Below are 22,102 nucleotides of genomic sequence, written 5' to 3'. Positions count from 1 at the left end.
AAGTCTCAGACAGAATTACAGAATGATTGACAGGACAAAAACAATATGCTTCCCGATCTTTGATCTCGGGGGCATAAAAATAAATTTCATTTTTGAAAATACTTGAGGGTATAAACTGCAATGCTTCATGCTGGCATACTTTTCATGAAGTGCTAACACACTTCATGAAAGCAAGAGCATTTCATATATACGTACCCTCATACTTTTCAAAATTGAAATTTATTTCTTAGGTACGGTAATCACTCAGTTCTTTTTATTTCTTGTAGAGAGAGTGTATGATTTCTTCAATATCAGTTTATGAACCATTAAAAATGTTTGTGAAACACTGTGGTATATTTGACCTTGATGAATGTTTTGACCTTCATCAGTAACATAGTTTGACATTATAGCCTTTCATTTATCTGAGTATGAAATCTCTGAATTGTATAATTCGACTGTTATGACCAAGGTTAAAGTTACAGACAGATGGATGGATGAACAGACAGATTGACAGACTCAATAAATGACCCTTCTCTAATTCCAGTGGGAGTCCATATAAGACCAATATTACACAATATACTCCCAAATCTTTGATCTCAAAGAAAATGAATATGTTAACATTGATTATGCAAACTTCTTTTAACACATTCTTTAACATGTTTTACTTTGTGTTAAGATTTAGAGACTATACTCACGTCATTTGTATTAGAATTAAGGCAATACTCACGTCATTTGTATTAGAATTAAGGCATTTGCAGAATCCTTTTCCTGGGATGTGTCGTATCTGTTCATATCGGACCAGCAGATTATCAATCTCACAACCTGATAGACATTAAAGATAAGGCACTCAACCAATCACAAATAACCGTCAGATTATCAATCTCACAACCTGACAGACATTAAAGATAAGGCACTCAACCAATCACAAATAACCATCAGATTATCAATCTCACAACCTGACAGACATTAAAGAGATTAGGCACTCAACCAATCACAAATAACCATCAGATTATATCTCACAACCTGACAGACATTAAAGATAAGACACTCAACCAATCACAAATAACCATCAGATTATCAATCTCACAACCTGACAGACATTAAAGATAAGGAACTCAAACCAATCACAAATAACTATCAGATTATCAATCTCACAACCTGATAGACATTAAAGATAAGGCACTCAAACCAATCACAAATAACCGTCAGATTATCAATCTCACAACCTGACAGACATTAAAGATAAGGCACTCAACCAATCACAAATAACCATCAGATTATCAATCTCACAACCTGATAGACATTAAAGAGATTAGGCACTCAAACCAATCACAAATAACGAGAAATTAATTAGTACAGTTCTATCTACATCAAAAAGTTGTACTAACCTAAAGTGCATCGACATAAATTTTGATGATCAAGAGGACATATTGTTTCTTCTACAGAATGCATACACCTTTCATCCGCTGGGCAATCACTGAAACAAACAGAAACATTTCTATGATAACAGACTTCATTTAGATATTATCAAACTGGGCCAGTACAACTAGATTGATGGTTAAGGGTGGACAGTATGTTAACGGTTGCCCGAATGCATGTGAAATTTGTGTTTAGACAAGTAAAAATTGTGAGATGATTGCCCAATAGGGCAAGTAAAAATTATTCCTCCTTTTTGATGATTTGCTATTAACAAAGAATATCAAAAGTCTGAAATTCTTTTATCTGTTTCCTGTAAAATGTAGAGAGAGAAAAAAATCACTCGGTATAATTTTTTAAAATTCATATTTTCAAACCCATTTGTTTCTATGATATATAGATATAGCATGCCTAACACATAATTTTTGGGGTTTCTTTTTTATTGACAATATCGGAAAACTTCTAATATCTAATCATAGTTTTATTAATAAAGAACTTGGTTTATAGTAGTTTAATGTCTCTTCAAGAATCTTTAAACACATTTAGATTGAAGACAACTCCAACTTTATGTAAATTATGACAGTTTGTTAATGCTTTATTATTCTAGGCACTTTGGGTCATTTAGCAATGAAGCTCCTTATTATTGAGTCAACACCTAATCCGACATGGGACATTGAGTTTTTAGGGTCTTATGCAAGAGACCCACAACTGGTGGTTTTTAAAGAAACAGTCACTGCCTATTTCAGTGATTGGAGTCTGTTATGGACAGATCTTTTATCCATGCTCTACTGCCATTCTGATGAGGTGGACTCTCTACCAACTGAGCTACCTAGGCAGTAAGGAACTGAAGTAAAAATTCACAAATGAATGACAACTGATTTATTGAATATTCACACCATTATAAACTGCATCAATGTTCCTCATGACAAAATTCAAGAAAGAAAATAAAAAGTATGCATTTAAAGAAAGTGTATTATATATGGCTTTATAGAGCCATGGGGATTGGACTTTCACAGCTTTATAGGCATTTTACAAAAATTCAACCTGCCTTTGATAAAATTAATTGTCACACGTTTTATTTCATAATTGATTCATGCAACTCATAAACCCAATGGATAAGCAAATAACAAAGTTAATTATCTCCTTAGACTCATGGAATCTACCCATTTTAGAAAAGGTTTTAAGATTTAAAAGACCAAGTATACCAAAATCTATGTCTGTCAATATACACCAAGAAACCAATTCTGGCATATCATCAGTGAAAAGCAGAAATTGCTTGTATCACTTAAATGCACTGAAGGCTTTCTCTAAAGCCTTTCACCGTCTTTGATCTCACTTGGTGATAATTTAGCTCGTTCCAATCTGCGATTGTCTGAATAAAAAATGAGTTTCTCCTAATACTACCAGGTGTATTGCAGTGATGTAATGTGAACCAGCAACTATTTTTGGTACTAAGCACAATGTTGCAGGATTCAAAGTCATTATATTAAATGGCTTTAATTTGTGACTGGTGTCAAGTAGGTGGTATTGCTGGTACTAGCCCTTAAAGAAAAGTCAAACGAAGCTCCTTCCCCAACACTTGTAACAATGGAAGATCTAGTCTCTTTAGCAAAGTGGTTACACTCGCTGGTGACCTTGACTTTAACATAGTGGTGACACTCCCTGGTGACCTTGTCTTTAACATAGTGGTAACACTCCCTGGTGACCTTGACTTTAACATAGTGGAACACTCCCTAGTGACCTTGTCTTTAAGATAGTGGTGACACTCCCTGGTGACCTTGTCTTTAACATAGTGGTGATACTGCCCGGTGACCTTGACTTTAACATAGTGGTGACACTCCCTGGTGACCTTGTCTTTAACATAGTGGTAACACTCCCTGGTAACCTTGACTTTAACATAGTGGTAACACTCCCTGGTGACCTTGACTTTAACATAGTGGTAACACTCCCTAGTGACCTTGTCTTTAAGATAGGGTGACACTCCCTGGTGACCTTGACTTTAACATAGTGGTAACACTCCCTGGTGACCTTGACTTTAACATAGTGGAACACTCCCTAGTGACCTTGTCTTTAAGATAGGGTGACACTCCCTGGTGACCTTGTCTTTAACATAGTGGTGATACTGCCTGGTGACCTTGACTTTAACATAGTGGTGACACTCCCTGGTGACCTTGTCTTTAACATAGTGGTAACACTCCCTGGTGACCTTGACTTTAACATAGTGGTAACACTCCCTGGTGACCTTGACTTTAACATAGTGGTGACGATCCCTGGTGACCTTGACTTTAACATAGTGGTGACAATCCCTGGTGATCTTTACTTTAACATAGTGGTAACACTCCTCGGTGACCTTGACTTTAACATAGTGGTGACACTCCCTGGTGACCTTGACTTTAACATAGTGTTAACACTCCTCAGCGACCTTAACTTAAACATAACTGGTGACACTCCCTGGCGACTTTAACTTATAGTGCCATGTAATGAATCATGCTCTTTTCTATTTATCTTATTAAATCTTAGGAAGGGGTTTGATACGATATACCATCATATTCCAAAACTTGAGCAGATGTAAGCTGTCTTACAGGTACGGTGGCATCTTCACAAGTCAAGGGTTATTGATTCGTTACCTCGCACTAACCCTTGACATCAGTGACTATCAAAAACTTGGGCTTGTTCTGATTGTTTCCACAAAAGAGTGGGAACCAATGAGAATGCAGTTCTCTTTATAACAATGCAAAGCGAGAGATTCAAATAAAAACATGTGTATTGATACCTACAGTTATGGCTACTTCAATCATTTAAGCAATATTGTCTTAAGCAAAAAGGTTTCCAAACTTGATCTACTACCAATAAACGTAATTAGTGGTGTAAATATTACAATTGCGCGTATTTATCAATACAGCAGTATGAGATGGCGTCATTTGTATCCATGTACACCATAACAAGATGCAGTGATTTCATTGGATGTTTTATTTATAGTGGATTGCGTAATGGTCTAAAGAGCCCAATTTTTATATAGCAACTGATGTCAAGGGTTAGTGCGAGGTAACAAATCAATAACCCTTGACTTGTGAAGATGGTGGGGTGTGGGCTTTGACAAAGATTCTATCTAATGAAGCTGAGGGTGGTACTAGCCCATTTACATGTATATCATCGATTTTTTAATGCACTCAGTAGTTGACATGTCAAGGTCATATCATTTAAGAAATAAAGACTGCATTTTTGTGTATAATTGCAGGATAACCTCCAAGGTTGAGAAAGCCGGGGTTTTTATATTTCAAACAACATTTCAAGACTGAGGAGGTTATCTTGCAATATACATGAAAACAAGAACTTTATTTTTATTCTACTATGGCCCAGAAATATTCAGCCTATACAGCTACAAATTAGGTCATCGTGACGTCATGACATTTTCTGAAACAGACTGTTTGCTGACGAAAAAGGTGAGATTGTAAGGTATACTAAATCTATTTTGAACAAAAAAAATTCTAGTATGATGTTGATTGATTATATCAACTGCTTTGAATACACAGTCAAAGAAAACTGTGTGTATCGACATGTTTCAGTCTATACGAAAGTTTTTTGGACCACACAGGACATTTGGTCCTGTGTAATCAATGAACACACCGGACCGAACCAAATTTTGTCAGACCGAAAAACCTAATGTAAAAAAGAGAAACACGTGAAAATGCAAAACCAAGGAAATCTTATTTATTATACTAGTAATACTATACCAGGGATCCCTCCCGCATAATACTTTAGACGGTCCATGCGGTTTAATCACATTCATTTACGTATTTGGATTTGTGTGATATTTTTTACTTATAACAAACATTTAATTGACTCCGCGTCAAAATAATAAAGCTTAAAACCGAATACTGAGACATCGGACATTCCGGTCCGGTATAAAAAAAATGACACATCGGACCTGAGGCACTGCACATCGGTCAGGTCCGACGGTCCGATGTCTTTCGCATAGACTGCATGTTTGTTTACATGTTTATCGATCTCGGAATGCAGATGATTGATTTCTACTACATGGTCATTTTTGTGGAAACGAGAGGGGGATAGGAAAGACCGAATATAAATAACCCCCTCGTTTCCACAGAAATTAACTAAATGGCAAATGTTCTTCAGTCATTCATAAATTTGTTAGTAACATTTGTTGATTAATTTATAAGATTGTAAATTGAATTATCAGCTATCAACTTTATTGTTGTATTAGCAAAACACGAAGTGCAAGCGAGATGTGTATAAATTTTCTCATAATCGGTTATTACGTATGAAGGTATATCGCAGAATAATGACCGCGGCATTCCTTTGATCTCTGCAATAGCCGTGGTAGAATTAAGGTCAAACAGTGGTGACAGTAGTCACTACTGCACTTTTTAAAAAATGCTTTAAAATACATTTCTTATATGAAGTATATACATACATCCATAAATTCTACACATGAATGAATCTTTGATAGGCGCACTGCACTATCATAAATCAATAGGTGCTTGGATCCGCGCCTACTGCACTTAATGACCATTTACCTTTGAACTGAGCATCCGCCAGGATAGAGTCCAATGTATCCCCCGTCCTCTGTCCATCCACAAAAACAGACTGGAATTATTACAAAAAGATACTGAAAATAAACACGTATCAGTTTGTTGACCATGACGTTCCGGTTTGGTGGATTCCTAACAAGTCGTACCGAAATGCAGTGTCAAATATACGTACTTTCACTTTCGCTTAGACGTGTGATTTCTTCGATCATTTCTAAATTTATCGATTTTAATCTTACTGTATTCCATGACAACTCCATTAGGATAGATTGGTTTGTATTGTAAAAACGGTTGCTCAATTTCATATTTTACCACGAAAGTGAATGTTATTAAGTTACTGAGTTTGTTTTGGTTCGAAACATTCGTCAGCTCGGGCCTAGTACTGTTGAAAAGGAAACTAACCAATGACATTTGGGAACTCTAGAATTATTCAGAAATTATACACATGTACTTCTTCACAATCACAAACAACGTTGTAATAATGTAACGTGTGTGTAATATCTTTCATTTTAGCAAGAAGTAAATACTTTTTTACCGTTTTTATATTATATGCATATATACATTTTTGGTATGATGTTGTACATGTTTTGCTATTTGGATTATTGCAGGCCAAGTGTTGTTGAAGTTTAGTTGTCGTCCAAAACATGGTATCTCTGCCGCTGCGTTATGAGGCGGCCATGGTGTTGAGTGCTGCTGGCGATGCACTGGGATACAAAAATGGATCCTGGGAGTTTTGCCACCATGGAAAGGAAATTCACAAGGAGCTGAAGGCGCTCGGAGGAATCAAAGCTATCAAAGTGAAACGTAATTTCTTTTTATCAGCTTATACAGTGTATTGTTTGAGCCACAATACACATCGCATCATACTGTACATTTAAAGTTTGATGATTTAGTACTAGTTATAACTTCTCATTTCAAAATCTGAAAATGTTTGAACAAATATCATATCTTATGAGCAAATTGTATGATCTACTTTTTATGACTTGGAAGTTGAAATTTACATGTTTGTCTGCATTATGACGTACATCAATACTGTTCAGATACAGAGGGGAGGTGGAGAGGCTGGACACACACACACACACCCCTCCATGAGGTTAAAATGAAATACATTTATCAGCTGTAAAATATTAAGTGTTAATCAATAGGTTGCAGACCCTCCCCCCCCCCCCCCCCCCCTCCTTTTTTAGAAATGTATCCAAGAATTGTATTATGATAGTCTTAAAGTGAAAGTATAACTAGATATTGTGGATTGAGTTCTGAGTCAGATTTGTAACAGTTATTATGTCCTCAGATAAAACGCATTTTGAGCAGTTTTACAATCATAAAAAAAAAAAACAAGATTTTTTTTTAAAAATCAGTCAAAGAACTGAACAACATACTGTATCTGCACTGTAACTTTAATATATGGTAATTTAAGAGTTGATTTATACAAGATTAATATTATGATCATTTTTTCCAGCACCAAAATGGATCGTCAGTGATGACACAGTCATGCACCTTGCCACGGCCGAGGGTAATATTTTAATTTGATATTGTGTTGATACTCATATGACTAAGCTTTTGATGGGACACAGCTAAGGGTAATATTTGGATATTGTGTTGATACACGTATGAGTAAGCTTTTGATGGGACACAGTAAGGGCAATGCTTTGTTACAGTGTTGATAATTATTACATTGTTACAGTGTATTTATTTATTTTTTATTGATTGATTTATTTACCAATCAAGGGCCCTCAGGGGGCATATATTATTAAGCATTTAGGAAGACAATATTAAGTTAGTTATTGTTGAACCTTGATGTTGATTTATTATACAATAGATTCATATGGCAACTATTGAAGTAGTACATGTTTTATAGCAGTTATTTTAAAAAAGATTGAAATACAAAGATCTAATGGCAAGCAAGTGTCTGACTGCCTTATTTCTGTAATAGGACATTAGTACAGCTGTGTTTATTTATTTACAGCACTGATGAAATGTAAAAGATCAAGTAAAGAAGACCTTTACAAGAAGATTGCTGAAAACTACAAAAAGTGTATGAATGACATGAGAGACCGGGCTCCAGGTATGTTACACAGGTACATGTATGTTACACAGGACAGGTATGTGACACAGGTACAGGTATGTGACACAGGACAGGTATGTGACACAGGACAGGTATGTTACACAGGTACAGGTATGTTACACAGGTACATGTATGTTACACAGGACAGGTATGTTACACAGGACATGTATGTTACACAGGTACAGGTATGTTACACAGGTACAGGTATGCTACACAGGACAGGTATGTTACACAGGACAGGTATGTTACACAGGTACATGTATGTTACACAGGACAGGTATGTTACACAGGACAGGTATGTTACACAGGTACATGTATGTTACACAGGTACAGGTATGTGACACAGGACAGGTATGTGACACAGGACAGGTATGTTACACAGGTACAGGTATGTTACACAGGTACAGGTATGTGACACAGGACAGGTATATTACACAGGTACATGTATGTTATACAGGACAGGTATGTCACACAGGTATGTTACACAGGACAGGTATGTTACACAGGACAGGTATGTTACACAGGTACAGGTATGTTACACAGGACAGGTATATTACACAGGTACAGGTATGTTACACAGGACAGGTATATTACACAGGTACAGGTATGTTACACAGGACAGGTATGTTACACAGGTACAGGTATGTTACACAGGTACATGTATGTGACACAGGTACAGGTATGTTACACAGGACAGGTATGTTACACAGGACAGGTATGTTACACAGGTACAGGTATGTTACACAGGTACATGTATGTGACACAGGTACAGGTATGTTACACAGGACAGGTATGTTACACAGGTACAGGTATGTTACACAGGACAGGTATGTTACACAGGTACAGGTATGCTACACAGGTACAGGTATGTTACACAGGTACAGGTATGTTACACAGGACATGTATGTTACACAGGACAGGTATATTACACAGGTACAGGTATGTTACACAGGTACAGGTATATTACACAGGTACAGGTATGTTACACAGGACAGGTATGTTACACAGGACAGGTATGTTACACAGGTACAGGTATGTTACACAGGTACAGGTATGTGACACAGGTACAGGTATGTTACACAGGTACAGGTATGTTACACAGGTACAGATATGTTACACAGGTACAGGTATGTGACACAGGTACAGGTATGTTACACAGGACAGGTATGTTACACAGGTACAGGTATGTTACACAGGTACAGGTATGTTACACAGGTACAGGTATGTTACACAGGACAGGTATGTTACACAGGTACAGGTATGTTACACAGGACAGGTATGTTACACAGGTACATGTATGTTACACAGGACAGGTATGTGACACAGGACAGGTATGTTACACAGGTACATGTATGTTACACAGGACAGGTATGCTACACAGGTACAGGTATGTTACACAGGACAGGTATGTGACACAGGACAGGTATGTTACACAGGTACATGTATGTTACACAGGACAGGTATGTTACACAGGACAGGTATGTTACACAGGACAGGTATGTTACACAGGTACAGGTATGTTACACAGGTACAAGTATGTTACACAGGTACAGGTATGTGACACAGGACAGATATGTGACACAGGTACAGGTATGTTACACAGGTACAGGTATGTGACACAGGACAGTTATGTTAAACAGGTACAGGTATGTTACACAGGACAGGTATGTTATTGTTACAATTTGTAAAGATGTCAAAGGCAAAAACAATGGAATTTTAGATATCTAAATATGCTTCATGATTTTTTCAATATTTGACATTTCGTCAAGGATTAGGACACTTGAAGGAAAGTTTGATTGTTTAGTCAGAGGTATAGACTGATTTGTAATTACTTTGCTTTTATCTTTGTAAGCCTCATTAGTATGGTGTTCTAGGATTGAATTACAATGGAACGTTTTCTTACTTTATGATAAATCAGGATTGACGTGCATGAGCAGCATTCATAATCTCAAACCCTTCATACCAGACTGGAGAAAGGGATGCAGGATACCCTTCAATGAGAGGTAATTAACCTTAAACCAGATAGACTAGAAAACTCATTCATTCCGTACTGATTGATCAGAGGCAGTCATTCGCTCTCTATCTGTCAGTGTTGATTGGTCTGTACTGATTGGAGAGACAGACATTTGCTTTCGGTGTTGATTGGTCGGTACTGATTGGAGAGAGACAGACATTCGTTCTCAGTGTTGATTGGTCTGTACTGATTGGAGTGACAGACATTTGTTCTCAGTGTTGATTGGTCAGTACTGATTGGACAGAGACAGACATTTGTTCTCAGTGTTGATTGGTCTGTACTGATTGGAGAGAGACAGACATTTGCTTTCAGTGTTGATTGGTCAGTACTGATTGGACAGAGACAGACATTTGTTCTCAGTGTTGATTGGTCAGTACTGATTGGACAGAGACAGACATTTGTTCTCAGTGTTGATTGGTCTGTACTGATTGGACAGAGACAGACATTTGTTCTCAGTGTTGATTGGTCTGTACTGATTGGACAGAGACAGACATTTGTTCTCAGTGTTGATTGGTCTGTACTGATTGGAGTGACAGACATTTGTTCTCAGTGTTGATTGGTCAGTACTGATTGGACAGAGACAGACATTTGTTCTCAGTGTTGATTGGTCAGTACTGATTGGAGAGAGACAGACATTTGCTTTCAGTGTTGATTGGTCAGTACTGATTGGACAGAGACAGACATTTGTTCTCAGTGTTGATTGGTCAGTACTGATTGGACAGAGACAGACATTTGTTCTCAGTGTTGATTGGTCTGTACTGATTGGACAGAGACAGACATTTGTTCTCAGTGTTGATTGGTCTGTACTGATTGGACAGAGACAGACATTTGTTCTCAGTGTTGATTGGTCAGTACTGATTGGACAGAGACAGACATTTGCTTTCAGTGTTGATTGGTCAGTACTGATTGGACAGAGACAGACATTTGTTCTCAGTGTTGATTGGTCTGTACTGATTGGAAAGACAGACATTTGTTCTTAGTGTTGATTGGTCGGTACTGATTGGACAGAGACAGACATTCAATGTTTGGATTGAATTTTACTTGTTTCTTGATCCATGATAAAACAGAAAAAAAACTTGGTGAGATTGAAATTGTAAGCTCTATGGATGACTATCTCTGACAAGCATTAGGAAAAAATGGACAATTTAGAGCCTTTTCCAAAATGTGTACACTGTACAAGTGACATTGAGATGTCACCCAGCAACAGTGAAAATACACATGATTTTGGGGTGAAAATTTACATAATGGAGAAAACTTTGATGAAAACCTCTGAACTTGGTGCTCGGAAACGAGGCTTTATTACCAACGCCAGCTTTCTTGACACGTGAATTACTAGTATTGTCGTCTGAGCATAGACTATTTCGGAAAGTTGTACATCAAATCATTTTTCAGAGTACATAACATACAGCATGTAAATAGCATTTAGTCCTCTTTTATCAAACTGTTCCTTCACCTATCATTAGAAGGAAAATTCACAGGTTGATCAAGCCAAATTTTCTGGATACCAAAGTTAACTTATGTGCAGTAAGTTAACAAAAAGGTTGATTGTGATCTGAATTGGGGCTGATTATGTTGTTTAAGTATCGGATTCTCTAATTGACCGCTGCGTAATGTTGTTTAAGTATCGGATTCTCTGATTGACTGTTGTGTAATGTTGTTTAAGTATCGGATTCTCTGAATGACTGTTTTGTTATGTAGTTTAAGTATTGGATTCTTTGATTGACTGTTGTTTTATGTTGTTTAAGTATCAGATTCTCTGATTGATTGCTGTATAATGCTGTTTGAGTATCGGATTCTCTGATTGACCACTGTGTTATGTTGTTTATGTATCAGATTCTCTGATTGACTGTTGTGTAATGTTGTTTAAGTATCGGATTCTCTGATTGACCGCTGTGTAATGTTGTTTAAGTATCGAATTCTCTGATTGACTGTTGTGTTATGTTGTTTAAGTATTGGATTCTCTGATTGACTGTTGTGTAATGTTGTTTAAGTATTGGATTCTCTGATTGACCGCTGTGTAATGTTGTTTAAGTATTGGATTCTCTGATTGACTGTTGTGTAATGTTGTTTAAGTATTGGATTCTCTGATTGACTGTTGTGTAATGTTGTTTAAGTATCGGATTCTCTGAATGACTGTTTTGTTATGTAGTTTAAGTATTGGATTCTTTGATTGACTGTTGTGTTATGTTGTTTAAGTATCAGATTCTCTGATTGACTGCTGTATAATGCTGTTTGAGTATCGGATTCTCTGATTGACCACTGTGTTATGTTGTTTAAGTATCGGATTCTCTGATTGACTGTTGTGTTATGTTGTTTAAGTAGCGGATTCTCTGATTGACTGCTTTGTTATGTTGTTTGAGTATCAGATTCTCTGATTGACTGTTGTGTTATGTTGTTTAAGTATGTAAAACTTATATGGTACCAATTTTGATGCACCAGATGCGCATTTCGACAAATAATGTCTCTTCAGTGATGCTCAACCGAAATGTTTGAAATCCGAAATAACTATGAAGTTTTAGAGCTAAATATAGCCAAAAACAGCGTGCCAAAAAATTGGAGCCAAATTCGTCCAAGGATAAGAGCTATGCATGAGGGAGATAATCCTTAATTTTGAAGTGAATTTCTAAATTTTATAACAGCAATTAAATATACATCCGTATTTTCAAGCTAGTAACGAAGTACTTAGCTACTGGGCTGTAGAGACCCTCGGGGACTAACAGTCCACCAGCAGAGGCCTTGACCCAGGGGTCATAATGTAAAACTTATACGGTACCAATTTTGATGCACCAGATGTGCATTTCGACAAATAATGTCTCTTCAGTGATGCTCAACAGAAATGTTTGAAATCCGAAATAACTATGAAGTTTTAGAGTATCTGATTCTCTGAATGACTGTTGTGTTATGTTGTTTAAGTATCAGATTCTCTGATTGACTGCTGTATAATGCTGTTTGAGTATCGGATTCTCTGATTGACCACTGTGTTATGTTGTTTAAGTATTGGATTCTCTGATTGACTGTTGTGTTATGTTGTTTAAGTATTGGATTCTCTGATTGACCACTGTGTTATGTTGTTTAAGTATTGGATTCTCTGATTGACTGTTGTGTTATGTTGTTTAAGTATCGGATTCACTGATTGACCACTGTGTTATGTTGTATAAGTATTGGATTCTCTGATTGACTGTTGTGTTATGTTTAAGTATCGGATTCTCTGAATGACTGTTGTGTTATGTTGTTTAAGTATTGGATTCTCTGATTGACTGTTGTGTTATGTTGTTTAAGTATCGGATTCTCTGATTGACCACTGTGTTATATTGTTTAAGTATTGGATTCTCTGATTGACTGTTGTGTTATGTTGTTTAAGTATCGGATTCTCTGATTGACCACTGTGTTATGTTGTTTAAGTATTGGATTCTCTGATTGACTGCTGTGTTATGTTGTTTAAGTATTGGATTCTCTGATTGACTGCTGTGTTATGTTGTTTAAGTATTGGATTCTCTGATTGACTGTTGTGTAATGTTGTTTAAGTATCGGATTCTCTGATTGACTGCTGTGTAATGTTGTTTAAGTATCGGATTCTCTGATTGACTGCTGTGTTATGTTGTTTAAGTATTGGATTCTGTGATTGGCTGTTGTGTTATGTTGTTTAAGTATTGGATTCTGTGATTGACTGTTGTGTTATGTTGTTTAAGTATTGGATTCTCTGATTGACTGTTGTGTTATGTTGTTTAAGTATCAGATTCTCTGAGTGACTGTTGTGTTATGTTATTTAAGTATTGGATTCTCTGATTGACTGCTGTGTTATGTTGTTTAAATATTGGATTCTCTGATTGACTGCTGATTGGATTTTCTAATTGTTGTGTTATTATTATCGTACCATATACCTGCTTACATGAGGCCAACACAATTCACACATTCAACACAATGTACATTTAATGGATTTTAAAAAAGTACAGTAAAATGAACCAAGAGTCGACAATCCTTAAATGTAGAACAAAAAATACTTTAGTTTTCCTTGTACTGGTTGCCTTTCTGTAAAGATGGTCTTTTCCTGACCAGTTTTCTTTCTACTTTTACAGAGGAGGAGGATGTGGAGCTGCGATGCGAGCCATGTGTATTGGTCTTAGATATCCACGGTATTTCTCTAGGGGTTCTTTCAACAATTGTAAGTGGCTGTACATGGAGAAATTGGACAGTGTTGGTAACACACATATATCACACATCATCATTCTCCTTCCCTGGTTTTTTCCTGACTTACACGTATTGTGCTAGTAATGATTTTTCCTCTTGTGAATTAGAGAAACTCTAACAAATGCCGGGTCTGGATTCTGCAATGTAATAACGTGAAAAGTTATCTGCCCTTTATAATACAACATATAAGCAGAAATGTGCCATTCACTGTCTGATATTTCATGGACAGCCTCTAGTACATTTAAGTTAACTCTGCATATAAGCTGATCTGAATATTGTGAATAAAATATTTATACCTTGGCTTCCATATTTTTGTAAATACATTGTAGTAAGGAAGAACTATCAGATTTGATTGCTGTCAGCATTGAGTCTGGGAGAATGACCCATCACCATCCCACAGGCTATCTGGGCAGTCTGGCTGCTGCCCTCTTCACAGCCTACGCCATACAAGGTACATAACTGTGTATAGCTCACGTCATACAAGGTATATAACTGTGTATTCCTCACATCATACAAGGTACATAACTCTGTATTCCTCATATCATACAAGGTACATAACTCTGTATTCCTCACATCATACAAGGTACATAACTCTGTATTCCTCACATCATACAAGGTACATAACTCTATTTCTCACATCATACAAGGTACATAACTCTGTATATCTCACATCATACAAGGTACATAACTCTGTATTCCTCACATCATACAAGGTACATAACTCTGTATTCCTCACATCATACAAGGTACATAATTCTGTATTCCTCACATCATACAAGGTACATAACTCTGTATTCCTCACATCATACAAGGTACATAACTCTGTATATCTCACATCATACAAGGTACATAACTCTGTATTCCTCACATCATACAAGGTACATAACTCTGTATTCCTCACATCATACAAGGTACATAATTCTGTATTCCTCACATCATACAAGGTACATAACTCTGTATTCCTCACATCATACAAGGTACATAACTCTGTATATCTCACATCATACAAGGTACATAACTCTGTATATCTCACATCATACAAGGTACATAACTCTGTATACCTCACATCATACAAGGCATAACTCTTTATATCTCACATCATACAAGGTACATAACTCTGTATATCTCACATCATACAAGGTACATAACTCTGTATTCCTCACATCATACAAGGTACATAACTCAGTATATCTCACATCATACAAGGTACATAACTCTGTATATCTCACATCATACAAGGTACATAACTGTGTATATCTCACATCATACAATGTACATAACTCTGTATTCCTCACATCATACAAGGTACATAACTCTGTATATCTCACATCTTACAAGGTACACAACTCTATTTCTCATATCATACAAGGTACATAACTCTGTATTCCTCACATCATACAAGGCACAACTCTGTATTCCTCACATCATACAAAATACATAACTGTTCATCAGTTTTATATCAAGGTACATAACTCCAAGTTTCTCATTTCCAAACTCTTCCTTTTTTAATACTCTTCAAAATATTCATAAACTGAAAGATATTAGAAATAGAATTTTTGAAATTTTTAGGTCACTCAAGTAAGTACTAGTATACTGAATATATGAATGTAATGAGTTTGACCTTTATTTGGATCTGGTGCTAGGAATGGGGTCTTTATTGTTCAGATAGTAAAGATGCATTATATTATCATTTTGAAATTTTCCTCTTGACTTTTAGACATGAAGCAACCATTATATGACTGCAATCAAGAAAAAAGTCACTGCAATCGATCAAGAAATTCATGTCCGTTTGGTCTTGGGGTCTAGTGCTGGGTGGGCCACCTTGAAGGGTGTTAACACAGGCCCTCCGAATATTTCAGTACCTTTGATAAATCATGTTATACATATCTAGGATACTCAGATGTTTGGAGGGCCTGTGGGTTGGTACTGATTCTTAGAATTGTACAGAGATTCAATACAGAGTAAGTTTTATAAAATAGATTTAGTTCATATAATCCAACTATCAGAATGTGGTAGATATGGAATTTCCTCTAATATGGGAACACCATCTAGAGAAATCTTTAATAGCATAAAAAAGTTTAAAAGGGGGTGGAAATTGACTTTTATAATGACATGTGTCAAACAAAATATCTTTTAGTTTCTGACATCTTATAGGCCATTCTACAGAATATCACAATGAAATCTGACACGGATACAATAAGAGCATGCATTACATTAATGCTACTGTTGTATTTGTGTATCATGTACTTAGTGTTATAGTAAGGAATAGTCTTCCTTGCATTGCCCCCTGTTGAATGAGTTCATAAAGTGTTGTTTTATGTAGTAGGACTATGATTTTAGGGAAGCCAGTCCATGAGTGGGGAGCTGGCCTGATGAGTGTACTGCCTGAAGCCCAGCAATATATCAAGTCACAGGATTTCCACGTGGAAGACAACATTGATGCCTGGTAAGATAAAAATCTCTATAGTGAATAGATTGTGTGATGCAATGGTTAAAAACTAGAGAGCGCTAAAAAAACACGCCTCCTTCAACGTCAGCCAGAAGGAAACAGCCAAATCATATCAGTGCTGGACCAGGATTCAAACCCAGGACTACCGCTTTTACTGGACAGGGTTTTTAACCACTGGTCTACCCAGGATGATGATCATGTTTAACAAATATGTATTATAAAAATACCAAAGTTTAAAGAACCCTATCAATGATTTACTGTCTAGCTGTGTGGAATTATTCTAATGAGAATGACTATTAATTTTTGCACACACCCATAATTTTGGCTTTGCCCGAGATTTTTTCAGTTATAATCACATCAACTGTATGACAAACGGAATGATTTCAGCTTCTCCATCATCAACTTCCCATATTTATGTAGCAATATTCCATTATCACCTGCATATGGTGTTTATATCTCTCAACTTATTCGATATGCAAGAGCTTGTTCTGCGTATGGTCAGTTTTTAAATCAAGGCAAGCTACTGACAAAACAAGTTGATGGAACAGGGGTTTCAACAGTCTCGATTAAAGTCAGCATTTCACAAATTCTATGGCCATTATAACGATCTAGTTTGCCAATACAACCTATCATTGGGTGAATTGCTGTCTGACGTGTTTCATATCGATTGTTAGACCGTTTTTGGCACACTGATTTTGACTACGGATAACTCCGTTTACGTGATCAGGATATAGGGCTCACGGCGGGTGTGACTGGCCAACAGGGGATGCTTACTCCTCCTAGGCACCTGATCCCACCTCTGGTGTGTCCAGGGGTCTGTGTTTGCCCATCTATCTATTTTGTATTGCTTATTGGAGTTATGAGATTGATCGCTGTTCGTTATCTTCACCTTTCATCAAAATGATAAGTGCAAATGGCTAGAGCAAAGCTATATTAGTGTGTAATAACGAGCTTAGATAAATGCGCGTAGCTTGATCAAAGTGGTAGTTTTCTTAATAACGAGCTTAGATAATCATAAGTGCACATGGCTTGATCAAAGTGGTAGTTTTCTGTTATAACGAGCTTAGATAACTGTACGTGGCTAGATCAAAGTGGTAGTATTATGTAATAACGAGCTTAGATAAGTGCGCGTGGCTAGATCAAAGTGGTAGTTTTCTGTAATAACGAGCTTAGATAAGTACGTGTGGCTAGATCAAAGTGGTAGTTTTCTGTAATAACGAGCTTAGATAAGTGCGTGTGGCTAGATCAAAGTGGTAGTTTTCTGTAATAACGAGCTTAGATAAGTGCGTGTGGCTAGATCAAAGTGGTAGTTTTCTGTAATAACGAGCTTAGATAAGTGCGTGTGGCTAGATCAAAGTGGTAGTTTTCTGTAATAATGAGCTTAGATAAGTGCGTGTGGCTAGATCAAAGTGGTAGTATTCTGTAATAACGAGCTTAGATAAGTGCGTGGCTAGAACAAAGCGGTAGTATTATGTAATAACGAGCTTAGATAAGTGTACATGGCTAGATCAAAGTGGTAGTATTCTGTAATAACGAGCTTAGACGATTTTAGTGGTTTGAAGTGCATGTAGATATTAACATTATTATGATTTATCTAATCAAGCAAATGGTTAAATTCAATGATAAAATGTGTTGAATTCACTACACATCAATAAAGTAAGCATATTGGCTACTTATATGAAGATCTAACATTTGCGATTCAGTTATCTGGATGCTTCATTTATCTGGATGATTTTGCTGAGAACCAAAGTGTCCAGATTAATGAGGCTTCATTGTACATGTGTTATACAATTATTTTAACAGGAACTATTTTGAGGACCACTGGAAGAAATACCTCAAAGAAAAAGACCTGTTGGATGGGACTAACCCCCCACAGTGTGACCAGCTGGATGTAGAGGCCAGAGACAAGTTCTATAAGAGTCTCAGCTATTCCGGATGGGCAGGGTCCAGCGGACATGATGCTCCAATGATCGCGTAAGTCATCTTTTATTGAAAAGATCGAATACCATAATTGCTTTTATATGGCAGGAAATTCTTTCTGCAATAAAAAAAGTATTATTAAGTAGCTAACAATTTTGGGGGATAAAATGTTCCTTAATTCTAGAGAATTTTAGCATTTTACTTAGGCCATTATTGAATGCCAACTTTTCATAAAATAATAGGATCTGTACCAAGACATTCCTGCATGGTACAAGCATCAAAATGTTGGGTAGAATTTAAAATTAATTGCACTCCAGCTGTAAACAAAGATGGCCGACCAGCTGGTTTTCTTTTTTTTTGGGGGGGGGGGGGGGGGGGGCTCTGTTAGCCTGTTTCCATATTCTATTGAGTATCAATTAATTCTGGTAATATTTTGACCCTGATTTACTGTTAAGGACCAGCAAATTTCATTATTCACAAATTTGAAACATTTCACAAGCCTTAATTGATGAAATTGGATAAACATTGAAAACATGCATAACTGTAAAATTGTACGCATTCATATCAGTGCCAATTTAATGCTTCATTTTCTAGACTTGATGAGAAAATGAATTAATTATCAAGTTGAACATAAAACAATCTAGATATGGTTAATCTACATAGTAAAGGAGTTATTGAACTTATTCATATATTGGTGAATATTGGCCAAAAAAATATTTTGGCACCCAGTGGGTGTAAAAATTTGCTCACACGTTCACGAAGTTTTACACCCAACTTCACCAATATTCATCAAGTTCAATAACCCTACAGAATAAAAAAGAAATCCCACTTGTCAAATTGATGCAGAAAATTTAGGTATCACTCGAGGGTCATCTAATGCAGATGTGGGTTAGGGTTATCCATAAAAGAATTAAGTTTTATTACAATGTTTGGAATGTAAGTCTTTTAAGTGATTACCTACATAAATGTTACTTTGTTGTAGATATGATGCAATTCTGCAGTCAGGGAAAAACTGGGAAGAACTTTGCAAAAGGTATCTTTATTTTAAACAATGCAGTGTTGCCCTGTAGTAACGGATTCCAGTGACAGCCATGTATGGTATTAAGGTTTAGATCTGTCCCTGATTCCAGTGACAGCCATGTATGGTATTAAGGTTTAGATCTGTCCCTGATTCCACCGACAGCCATGTACAAATGTACCTGGTATGGTATTAAGGTTTAGATCTGTCCCTGATTCCAGTGACAGCCATGTATGGTATTAAGGTTTAGATCTGTCCCTGATTCCACCGACAGCCATGTACCTGGTATGGTATTAAGGTTTAGATCTGTCCCTGATTCCAGTGACAGCCATGTATGGTATTAAGGTTTAAATCTGTCCCTGATTCCACCGACAGCCATGTACCGGGTATGGTATTAAGGTTTAAATCTGTCCCTGTAATGCAATCCTTGATTGTTCAGATGAAAATATACTGTAGATTCCTAAACATACGCGTGGAATTTATTATTGCGTAATTTCGCGAGAGGCGTCAGTCGTGAAATAGAATTACTCGCTTTTGATTTTCTGTTACTAAAATGCAAAGAACTCTTGATTAACAGCCGACACTCAGATTCATGTTCACACGATCTGATGTATACGAGTCATTTCACCATATTAAGTACTCGCGTAACATAAGAAATCTACAGTACCTAGATTTGTATCTAGAACATAATTTAAACATTCAGTAAACATAATTATTAATCTCAAGTAAAGGTTACGTTAAATAATACACTTTGACGTATGTCAAAGATTGGTTTTGTTTTTGATTTTGTTTTAAATGTCTATAGTGAACTATTGTAAAACATTTATAGGGAATACGGCCATATAAATAATCTTGTCTCAAAATTTTGAAAAATGCATAGGCATGATTTTCTTGCGAGTAATAAATGTGTACCGTATAAGTGAAGCATCTCGATGACCAATAATTAGTTGACGAGCTTAATGTATATAAGTATTATAGATTTCTTTTTCGTAGCTTACCTGAACTGAAAACTCAAGCAAGCTTTCCTGATCAAAATGTGGTTTTTCATTTATGTTTGTAAACGTCTCACAATTTAAACTTCTTCTCAAAAAACACTGATCTAATGACAACTTTTCACAAAGTTGGGTATAAGGGACTCAAGTTAATTAACAGGAAAGGTCATACATCCTTCTTAGGGAAGACAATTTAAAAAAAAATAGATAATGAAAATTGGATAAGTAGTTTAAAGAATGAGCCTCTGAAGAACCACTGGGTTGGAAAAAACCCAAATCTTCCATGAACATTTCCTTGTATAATAAAGATTCATATTGTTCCAATGAGGACTTACAAGGCCTCAGTAGGTCAAGGTATACATTAAAAGTAAATTCTTTAAAATCTTATTCTCGAGAATTACAAAGGTACAATTTGTCAGATTGATATGCAAGCATCCTGATGTGGTGTAGAATCCAGTTTCTTCAAACCCAGACTTATTGGGTTCAGGAGGGGGCTAAATAGGGTTTAGACATTGTACATAAAAATGATATAGTTTTTAAAGGTATGTTCAAAGAACCTCAAGAGTATATTTTTAATATATAAAAAAAAAAAATATGGAAGAATTTTTTAGTAGTGAAAATTCAAATTTGTTCTCAATATGTTTCCTGGAGTCTGAGTGGAGGGTGTTCAGGTTCTACATGGGACAGGAAGATTTATAGTGAACATGCTTATAACAAAGTCATACTTATTATGAAGTGATATTCATTCCCTATGGGATGAAAACAATGGAAATTTCATTGAATGTAACAAAGTTTAGTTATAACGAGTTCTTTTTCACTGGCTCTTGAGGTTCACTATAACTGTGTTTTACTGTATTCTGTGAATGGGTGTATGATCCATTATCACACATTTAGATGTATATCAGTGATTTATCTTAGTACTTTCAGGGCTTCCTTTTAAATTTATAATCTTGTTACAGGTCAATGTTTCATGGAGGAGATAGTGACAGTACTGGGGTGATTGCAGCCTGTTGTTACGGAGCCATGTATGGGTATGATGGGGTACCAGGGGGGAACTACAAGGTACAGTATGATGGGGTACCAGAGGGGAACTACATATACAGTATGATGGGGTACCAGAGGGGAACTACATATACAGTATGATGGGGTACCAGAGGGGAACTACATATACAGTATGATGGGGTACCAGAGGGGAACTACATATACAGTATGATGGGGTACCAGAGGGGAACTACATATACAGTATGATGGGGTACCAGAGGGGAACTACATATACAGTATGATGGGGTTCCAGAGGAGAACTACATATACAGTATGATGGGGTACCAGAGGGGAACTACAAGGTACAGTATGATGGGGTACCAGAGGGGAACTACATATACAGTATGATGGGGTACCAGAGGGGAACTACATATACAGTATGATGGTGTAAACCATTGCTCTTCTGACTATCTAATTAGTTTTTGCATTGAAGTTTAAATGAAGATTTTGATCATTTTTAATTTTCTCGA

General features: G+C 36.5%; 1 protein-coding gene and 1 long non-coding RNA gene across 6 annotated transcripts in view; one reads left to right on the top strand and one right to left on the bottom strand.

Annotated features, from left to right (window-relative positions):
• Positions 1-1,252: 1,252 nt before the first annotated feature.
• LOC130054391 (uncharacterized) lies at positions 1,253-5,982 on the bottom strand. The gene is made up of 3 exons (XR_008802704.1): positions 5,934-5,982; positions 1,368-1,456; positions 1,253-1,272 (listed from the first exon to the last, which is right to left on the bottom strand). It is a non-coding gene; the product is annotated as an uncharacterized LOC130054391 (long non-coding RNA).
• The window catches only part of LOC125669599 (ADP-ribosylhydrolase ARH1-like), a 25,759-nt gene continuing 9,599 nt past the window's right edge, over positions 5,943-22,102 (top strand). The window contains exons 1-11 of one of the 5 annotated variants that reach the window (XM_056163956.1): positions 5,943-6,140; positions 6,554-6,749; positions 7,405-7,458; positions 7,912-8,010; positions 9,929-10,013; positions 14,101-14,157; positions 14,542-14,663; positions 16,553-16,658; positions 18,465-18,635; positions 19,564-19,614; positions 21,551-21,653. In XM_056163956.1, coding sequence (XP_056019931.1) covers positions 6,590-6,749; positions 7,405-7,458; positions 7,912-8,010; positions 9,929-10,013; positions 14,101-14,157; positions 14,542-14,663; positions 16,553-16,658; positions 18,465-18,635; positions 19,564-19,614; positions 21,551-21,653 — 1,008 coding nt within the window. In that variant the 5' untranslated portion in view covers positions 5,943-6,140; positions 6,554-6,589. Of the gene's footprint in view, positions 6,436-6,553; positions 6,750-7,404; positions 7,459-7,911; positions 8,011-9,928; positions 10,014-14,100; positions 14,158-14,541; positions 14,664-16,552; positions 16,659-18,464; positions 18,636-19,563; positions 19,615-21,550; positions 21,654-22,102 lie in introns of all 5 variants that reach the window. The other 4 variants (XM_048904210.2, XM_056163955.1, XM_048904209.2 and 1 more) reach the window with 4 other exon arrangements.

This window comes from Ostrea edulis, chromosome 4, assembly GCF_947568905.1.
Source record: "Ostrea edulis chromosome 4, xbOstEdul1.1, whole genome shotgun sequence".
Lineage (NCBI taxonomy): Eukaryota > Metazoa > Mollusca > Bivalvia > Ostreida > Ostreidae > Ostrea > Ostrea edulis.
The sequence above is the reverse complement of the archived record's forward strand: the minus strand, read 5'-3'. Positions and strand labels throughout refer to the sequence as shown.